The following is a 9,601-nucleotide window of genomic DNA, read 5'->3' as shown; positions in this document are numbered from 1 at the left end:
TTTAATAGTTTTTTAGACAATAATGGAGCCCTATCATACAAAACAATTAGCTGTATCAGGCTTCAGCTAAAGGCAATACTTGTTAGTAGGGTGCTGTTTGTTGACCATAAGGAAATATAAAATATCAAGACTAATTCCACAAATATGTTCAAAGTTATGATTCAGTAAACTCCATTGCGACACACTCTGAACGACTGTAAAACCCAATTAGTGAACAATTTTTCAGAACAAAATCAGACATGCCAAAGTTGTCGTCGCACTGCTAACGCAGCATACTTTCCCCAACTCTGTAAGCAGAAAACACACTCAAGATAAATAAATGAACCAGCTGCTCAGTTGGGGATTGATCCACCGTATACATCAGGGATGATGTCATCAAAACTTAACAAGTTGTCAAACTGGGGCTTTTGGTCCCAGCTAATCAGTTTCATTGAAATACCCTAATTCCTTTCATCCCCTATCCATCCATGTCTCCCTCTGTCTGCGCTTCCATCCAGCCTTCCTCCCGGCTTAGGCTGATTATCAGGAGTGGCCCATTTACAGTATGGCTAGCTGGTAATTAGTGGGATGAGCTGGGCAGAAGGATCCTCATTAGGGGTTAAGAAGGCACACGCTCAAGTACCTTTGGCTGATGTGTGTCAGGGTGGTATGACAACAATAGGAAGGGGATTTCCCTTTAGGTTCATCCAAGTAGGGCCCACCGAGAAGAGGTGCACCACAGCTGGTTGACATACATGTTTTCATTATCAACAGCTGTTCCAAAAAGAACATTTCAGTTATCGGATGTTGTTATATCAGAACTATTTCATTCAGCAATGTCTTTTGGGGAGAAAAATATGCAATGGCAAAGCTGCATTAGTTTCGGCAGACGGATTAGTTAATTTCCTTTCAAAGTTCTGCATCCAAAAGGTGTTTGTTGTGGGATAATGTGTTGTAATTATCAGTGAATACGGGAAGTTGAATTATTTCCCTCGTCCTTCCTTTTCTAAAGAAAAACAAACAGGAGTTTCTTTTCAGCAGATAAAAAGCTGAATCTGTACAGATACAGCGATGCTTGACACACACACACACACACACACATACATACTGTACATAATATTGGGACCTATGTAACGTAGTACAGCGGTCAGATGTTCCTTCCCTCCAACAGATGATAGAGCACACCCTCTGCTTAGGTGGCTGATCACCTTAGCCCAGGGGCCTGAACATTGCATACATACTTCAGTTAAGCCTCTAAAGGGCAATTATTCCCATTCATATGGAGGTAATTGTGGCCCATGCATATGAAATGTTTGGCATTCACCCCTTTAACACTGTGAAGGCTGTGTGGATGCTCTTGGAGGAGGACAAAGCCTTAAAGGTATGGCCCATTTCCATATGTGTTAGGGGAATTGAAGAGGGCTTGAAACAGCCCCTCTGTTTACAGTAAACTCAGGGTCTCTTCTCGAAGGACAGTCATGCTGAGTATGCAGCTCAACTGCCTTTTTTCAACTAATACTAGAAGCGGCCCATCAGTTGCTGTCTATTAAACAACATGAGTTGAGCGTATTTATTTGCATGTGCACTTCTGTTTTGAATGAAATTAAGATAAATGACTGACACACGTCTTTTTCTCATTCATCATCAATGTTGACGAGGAAGAAATGTAACAAGAATGAGATGGTGATTTGATTCAAAAGAAATAGCTTTGATTATTGATTACTGTAAGATGAGCTGCCATTGCTGTTGTTAGTGCAAGATTGATAGCAAACCTTCTTAATAATGTAAAATAGGAAGAGTTCTGTGAAATATAACATCTCGATTTGCATTCATTAATTTACATTTAGTTTAATTATATGTATTGGATTAAAGCGAGATGGCAGATGTGTGTAACTGACTGCAAATATTCTATTTTATGCTAGAGACTGAAATTAAATCAGTAAATTCCCCACAAGAAGTAGACGTATGCTGTATTCTAACATTTAAGACTTTTATTGCCTTTTTCAGGTTTTCTTGATATGAATAATTAGCATTGCAGGAATCCATAATGAGTCAAATGTTTTCCAATGCCCCCCTCAGCAGGGGGGAATTCTCAGGTCATCTTTGTGTTATCACTGTTAAAAATCTCTACAGGCAATGGAGCTGTTGTGCTCTTGTTAGCAATGAACATATTTGTTAATGTCCTGGTGATTTATTAGGAAAGGGACATTCATGGGGTCTTTGTCATGGAGGAGTCTGTGTGCATGTCCACTCATTGGGTGACCTGTTCTACCAATCAGGCTTCTGGAGGTGATGGTATGGTTGAGGGTGATGGGTCTAGAGGGGATGGGGGTGAGGACTTTTGCATAAGCATGGGGCCCAATCTGCTAGGATTGCTCTGCACAGTGAGGGGGGCTCCGCAGGCTTATACTGGGGGTCTTTATTTTGGGGCCCTTGCACTTTTTTTAACACAATTACTACACCACCCTTCTGTCCTGATCTGCTTGCCTTATTCATATGCATCAGCCGCTCTCTGGGTTGCAAAGTTTCCAGTTGCAAGCCCCTCTGAATGGGTAACCTAATTTGGGGAGTAGTCCCGACAGCAGACCAGGGAGTCTGTCCACATCACAAGAATGTTGACCTTAGAATGCAGCACAAAGAGGACTGCTAATTTAAAAGGATGCCTTTCCAGTAAACAGAATGTGGTAAAACAGTACCACAGAGGGTTATAGTTCAAGCATAGAGTCCTCCTATATCTTTGAGTGCTGTTGTAAAGCCATTAGCTGATGAAGCCGTGCAACAGTCGGAGACGGATGGATTGTTTCCTTCACCTTTCTTCTCATGATGCAAAAACAACAACAATCAAGAGGCCCTGAGATGAAGAGCCCGCTGATTATTCAGGTTTAATTATGCTTCCTTATGAGGCAGGTATCCTGGAGTCCTGGAACTACAAGCACCCCTGACTTCCAGTTACAGATGCAAACACTTCGATGTCTGTCATCGTTGCATTTTCCCGTATGTTACTTGGTGGATATGATAACCAAGGCTACACATACAGGAAAACACTGCTGTGTGTATGCGTGAACTGTTGGGGGATGGGAACGTACAGTATATTTATGAGCACACATGTCTGCATAGGTTTGTGTGTGAGGCCCTTTAATAGCTCCACGGGCAGACACGGTGAGCTGAGAAACAGACTGTGTTTCATTAGTGATTCCTGTAATGTCAATAAAGTTGGGATGGTTAACAGGAAGAGTGTGGGATGGAGCAGGGGGAGACCGGCCCAAGGCCATGGGAAGTGTCGGACCAGGCTGCGGATGATGGCGAGTATGATGATGGTGATGATGTAATCACTCAGTGACTGACAGGAAGATATCTCACAAGCACAACATCTTTGTAACAAGCATTTTAAACACTGTAAAGAGTCAATGTAATATGTATATGTGGAAAAGGAAGTAAAAGCTAAACGAAATGCCCAAATCAAAGGAATGCTGAATGTCATTGGCGGTAAATCAAATAAAAACTAATATGTATATTACCAGTTTTAACAATCTATTTTTATGAAATTAAAGAAAATAATTTGCTCTATTTTTTTCTTCTTCTTTCAATTCATTTAAAGTGGTAACACAGCTATCTATCATAATGATTATATGTACATTTGGTAACTTGTAAGGGACAGATTAAAAAGATCAGTCAAAATTGATGCAACTTGATACAAACGTTGGTTTCACTGTGCACCTGGTAAACACATCGTTCCAACTAATTTCCACCAGTAACCCGATGAGATAATTAGATTTCAGTTTCTAAGAAAAGCTCTTTTACTAATTCAAATCAAAGCCGTATACGCAATATTGGTGTAACCAGAGAAATACCCAACCTGCACATGATGCAACCCGTCCCTCTGTTTGATGCTTACAGTCCTGAGGACTGGGCACCATCTACTGGTCTTGTTCAGAAACACAGCCTCTCGGCAGGTACCGGCCTCATTGAACTACATCGTGCACTAGAGGGTGGTGTTGTATTTCTCTCCTTTGTGGAAGCGGTGCGGCGTTTTGAAATCAGTGCATTGCTCCATCACACTGTAAATGGATCCAAGACAGTTGTTTAGTTAGAAACTACAAGTCCCAATGTGTCTGAGGACACAAATAATTCATACGCACGTTTGCTGCATTCAAGTTACCTTCTCCTCGTTGGATTTCAGTGTATCTTGAAGGTTGTAAATAAGAGTTGTCAAATCTTTGTGTCTGGTAAAAAAGAGCAAAAAAAAAGCGAGGAAGACCAAGACATGTGTGATGGTGATTATTTTCTTTTTAATTTTAGAGCTCAAGTATCACAAAGCTACTTTGTAGTAGAGTAGGGTAAATCTAATATCAATAATTAATAAATATGTTAGTAAATTACTTTGTGTAATTTTCATCTATATCACCTTTTATATATATGTACTAATGAGCGTAAGTGATCAAACTTCCCCTCCGCTTTATTGGTGCTTCGATCTCTGAATTATACAATTTCCAACAGCCCGTGAAGGCAGCATTTGCCCACCAGCAGCAGCCATCCGCATCGAACAGACCTCATTCACTGAGTGGCCGCTCCGTGAGAACAACAGGCTACCTCCCTCTGTCCTGTGTGAGTATTACAGCCCTCTGAACCTCCAGCCTTTCACTCAACTTACGTCAAATCATATTTGTCGCCGTTTTGAGTCGAGGCCGAGACTTATCGTCGCTTAATTTCAGAAATGTCTCGTGCTGAATCGGGTTTTTTTAAATTTCTTTTCAAAGTCATGAGTGAGACGTTTGTGGACAGCGTGGTCTTTTGTTCTCTAGATATATTTCTCGTTTTGACAAAGGAACGCTCGTTGTTATTTAAGGTTCCCCGCTGCGACAGTATCACACCTATACACATATGCGTTTGTTCGTCCGTGTAGGTACATTTTCTTTGTTTTTATTGTGATATGTCCATGTGTCTAACGTTAGCGATTTATCGTTATGAAGTGACCAGTTTAATCCAGGGTGGATATATTACCATAAAGCCAGAAGTGAAAGCGGTTATATTTCCTCTGCTTCTAGGTATATATGTATTAATGTCTACTTTGCAAGTAGCAACATTTTTTGAAAAATGTTAATATTTTATTTTCATGTTTTTATCCTTTTTTTTAATTTTTTTTTTATAGGATGCTGCACATCTATGGGACAAGGGCTACAAAAAAACCCCAATGAATCTAACAAAGAGCCATAAAATCAACACAACATCCTCATGGAATCCTAATTTGGGGGAACATTGTAAATACAGCACCTTTTTGTTATCTGTATATGATCATTGTTTAACCGTATAAGATATTTATTTAAAACAATTCACTCCTTTAGACAATATTCTAAAGTGTTAAGATAAGGAAGCTGATGTTCCTCTGTATTCAGACAACATATCCCTCTTGGCTTGTAAGCTATGTGGAATAAAACATGCACATAACTAGAGGGGCTCGGTCCGACCCGCTGGCAGGTCGTTTCTCCAGCAGCAGCTCCACCGTGTCCTCATGTGGCAGTAGTTATTGACTGATCCTTCAGCGCAGCCAGGGGCCAACAGAAGCTGCATCTCCGGCCGCACCATGACTTCATCGGACAACGACGAAACGGGGAGCGATCTGTCCGAGTCTCTGGAGATCCGTGAGCTCCAGGACCAGTATACGATGGACCCGGAGACCTGCTTCAAGTCCAAAAGCTTGCCCATCCTGAACGGACCCTGTCCGCCGGATCGAAAGGGCGCCTGTGTGGCCGTGGAGGAGGGCAGCGAGCTCCGGTCCAAAACCCCAGACTCCAGTCAGGCGGAGACTCCCTCCTCCAGGACCGACTTCTCCCCCTCGGCCTCCAGCATGGTGGGACTCAGTAGCTCTCTACCCGTGGAGGGCCGCAGGGCCGTTGGCGGTAAAAAACTTGGTTTCTCTCTCACCCGCCTTATCTGCATCCCAGCCAGGAAGTATACGCGGGTCATCCTCAGGGACTCCCGCTGCTTCCTGTTCTGCATGTGCTACCTGACCTTCATTCAGTCCCTGATGGTTTCGGGCTACCTGAGCAGTGTCATCACCACCATTGAGAAGCGCTACAGCCTGCGCAGCTCCGAGTCCGGCCTGCTGGTCAGCTGCTTCGACATCGGCAGCCTGCTGGTGGTGGTCTTCATCTCCTACTTCGGGGGCAGGGGCCAGAGGCCCCGCTGGTTGGCTGTGGGTGGTGTGGTCATCGCCGTAGGGGCGGCGTTGTTTTCCCTCCCCCACTTTATCTCGCCGCCCTACCAGATCCAGGAGGTGAACTCCTCGATGGGCCGCGAAGGCCTCTGTCAGGCCGGCAACGGCAGCGGGCGCGAGCTCGACGTGGCGTCGTGCCCCCGCGACCAGGAAGGCAACGAGCACAACCTGTATGTGACTCTGTTCATATGCGCCCAGATACTTGTGGGCATGGGGTCCACGCCAATCTACACCCTGGGGCCCACCTACCTGGACGACAACGTGAAGAAAGAAAATGCATCTCTCTACTTGGGTAAGAAGTCCTGTCATTCATTTTGTTTGATGTTTTGATAGATGAAGAAGGCGGCTTTTAGCTGCTTTGGTCTTGCATGTATGTTTGTATGTGTACCCCCAGAGTTCAACAAGATGCACTCAGCCCCCCCTCTTTGTCCTTTTTTGAATTAATCTCCGCGGCATGCAACCTCTGCACCACATCGAGGTAAATACAGAATCTGCAAAGTCAACCATGGATGGTCCAGAAGCACATGAGAGGAGTGTGGGACGACAAGCAGAACTGGGTTGCTTATGATTAATGGTCCTGTACTGTCTTGAGTGTGTGTCTCCATAATGCTGCTGTGTGTGTGTGTGCACAGAAGGCTCGCAGCAGTAACTCAACATGCTTTGATGTTTAGCCAGAAAAGATTTAGTTCCTGTTGTATTTAAGTTTTAGCAGATTGTCCGGTTGTGTTCCTTTTGCGCAAATCATTGTGTGCACGTCTTGACGGGTGTTCTGTGATTCGTCTGGTATGCCGGGGCTTTGCTGGCCTTAATGGTTTTCGCTCCGAGTGATTGGTACACGCATACCACATACTGTACATAGCTCACAGAGGAGTTCATGACTGCAGAAGTGATCCTGCCGTCTGCCTGAGCGCTGTAGTTGGGTCATCGGGGCCATGGGGCGCCCCTCGATCTGTCGTCTTTACACAGATGGTCACTGTCCCGCTGACCCGTGTGTACGTCTGCGGCTAATGATTGTATCCATCATCGGTTATTCTATTGGTTTCTATTCTGGATTCAATTCCAGAAAGTCGCGAAAAAATGGCCGCTGAATGTTTGCCTCTTTCAATTCAGCAGTATGCAAGTTGTATTTCTTTTTTTGTTTGTTTTTGGTCTCGTGTGAGGAGCAATGCATGCACCCATGTAGGACGGAAAACAACACTGACACGGTTGCACAGCATTAGCCACCGGCCCTTGATCACAACATTACCCAGCCTGTGAAGCATATTCTCTGTTGAGTCCTTTCGCTGCCCCGCTCTGCTGCCCACGAGACCCAGTATTGATCGGGACCCTGCGTCACAGGGAGCCGATGCAGCATAGCTTATTGAACCAGGCAGGAAAACAAGGAGAAAACAACCCCAAACACGGGCTTGCTGTGCCCTCACCACGGCACTGCAGAGCAGATGCATCGGGACCTCCTGAGGCTCCTCATCGCGGTCAAGACATCCCAGAGTACAGATGTACTGACCTGGATATGGCTTTTGTCGGAGGAGTCCCGGAGGGATAAGCTGTTTTGGGAAAGCAGACATGTTCTGACATGTCAGAGGGTGCGGATAATTTGGGGGAAAATGTCCCAGATGTGATGTCACATAGTCACTGGGCTTCAGTTTTATTATCCAGGTGTTTTCAGTACATTTTTGACATTCTCTGAAGGCTGGTTCTGGTATTTGGTCCAGGTGTTGATCAATCCATCAATCCATCTTTTAGACATCATAGTTCTTTATTTCGCCTCCAGAAAACGACACATTGTTTGGCGAGTGTAAGAGTTAACATTGAAATGTAGCTTTTTAACCTCCACCCATCCCCCGTTCTCCCTACAAGAGGGTCAAACGTAGCTCTTCTAAACCTGTTCGCCCTTAAACCCTCCAAGCCATTTTTTACATTTTCTAATTTTGTGGGGATATAGGCTACCCATTTCTCGAGGAGACTCTCCCCCCCGCACCCGGAATTACCGTGAGATGGTCCTCTCCCCCCCCACACAACCATTAATGTAAACCCCATCTCAATTTACTCCGGCTCAGAGGGGAGGAGCTGCTTGCTTTTCTAGGACAATGCGATTTACACTCAGGGTACTTCTGGTGCCCTTGGAGGAAGAGAAAGAGAGAGTGTATGTGTGTGTGTGTGTGTGTCAGGATGTTATCTTTGTGTATGCATGTAGGGCATTCCCTCTGACCCGTCACCCCGTTTCCCAGCTCTTGCCCCACGTCTCTATGGCAATGTGACGGGCACAGCGTCTGAACTTTACTTCTTCTTCTTCTTCTTCTTCTTCTCTACTTTGTTAGCGAATGGCGAAATGAGGGTCTAGTTAATTTGGCTTCGTATATATCTGTCTTTTAGTGGTTTTATACCACTCCTCCAGAGAGTATAAGGACAAAACCTGGCAGCTCGAGTGTGGAAGTAGCCACCGTGTGCACATTTCTGCCTCTTTTCTCTCTTTCTGCTCCGACAGATTTACAGCATACCATTCTCGGCGTTACTATGGTGAACGTTTGTCTCTGAGGAGCCACTCCATCTTGTACGAAGGTGACTCGTTGAGGCTTCTGCTCTTCGGTTGAGTAACAATTCTGTAGTAAACGGGAAAAACAAACTTTATTTGAAACAACACCCGGCTTTTGTTCTCGATTTGCAGTCTCCGCTGTTTATTGTTGCCTCCAATCTCTAACACCCTAACACCCACAGATCTAAATGATCAATAACCTAAATTCTCCTCATTGAATTGTTGGTCCATTACAAGCTTCGGACAGTGGCTGTGACCTCCAGCTATGAGGGGACACACACACACACACACACACACACACACACACACACACACACACACAACCTCTGTGATTTACAGGCTAATGAGACTGAGAAGCTGTTATTGATGTGGGGTGAATGGAGAGGCCAGCTCTAATTAGATTGCTGTCTGCATGTCCACGCCGCCTTCCAGGCGAGGTGTATGAGTTTGCTGCAAAAATACAACTGGAATTGATACTGTTGTTCTAACCCTTTTGTTTATGCACAGTTTTTCTTTAATAACCTGTTTATTGTCTTGACTTTGCAGCCTCTTTGCATACAAAATACACATGCAGCTCCCCTCTCTACACGCAGGATCATGTTAATCGATTCCTCCCGGCCTCCAAAAAGTCCCACTGCCTCTGCATTAACTCGTCTGTAGTGCCGATGACACACTCGTGAGTGTTATTGGTGCTTGTGTGCATTATTAATGTTCTGTTAGATGCTCACGGAAACACCAAGACATGGGACGTAGGGCGGCCTGACATAGTGGGACTGTAGAGGGCCGTTTATTTTACTGAAGAGGTTGGGCCCAATTTGGGAAGAGAAAGGCGCTTTAACACCCACGGGGACGGCTTGAAGACTGGTCTTGTCTGC

At 44.8% G+C, this 9,601-nt stretch overlaps 1 protein-coding gene across 1 annotated transcript in view; it reads left to right on the top strand.

Annotated features, from left to right (window-relative positions):
- Positions 1-5,560: 5,560 nt before the first annotated feature.
- The window catches only part of slco5a1 (solute carrier organic anion transporter family member 5A1), a gene marked incomplete at both ends in the record, with an annotated part of 30,046 nt that continues 26,005 nt past the window's right edge, over positions 5,561-9,601 (top strand). Inside the window, one exon of the mRNA XM_079181300.1 lies at positions 5,561-6,485. Within this exon, the coding sequence (XP_079037426.1) occupies positions 5,561-6,485 (925 nt within the window). The remainder of the gene's footprint in view (positions 6,486-9,601) is intronic.

This window comes from Pholis gunnellus, assembly GCF_910591455.1.
Source record: "Pholis gunnellus genome assembly, chromosome: 20".
In the NCBI taxonomy this organism is placed as follows: Eukaryota; Metazoa; Chordata; class Actinopteri; order Perciformes; family Pholidae; genus Pholis; species Pholis gunnellus.
Note: the sequence above shows the minus strand (reverse complement) of the source record. Positions and strands in the feature narration are given on the sequence as shown.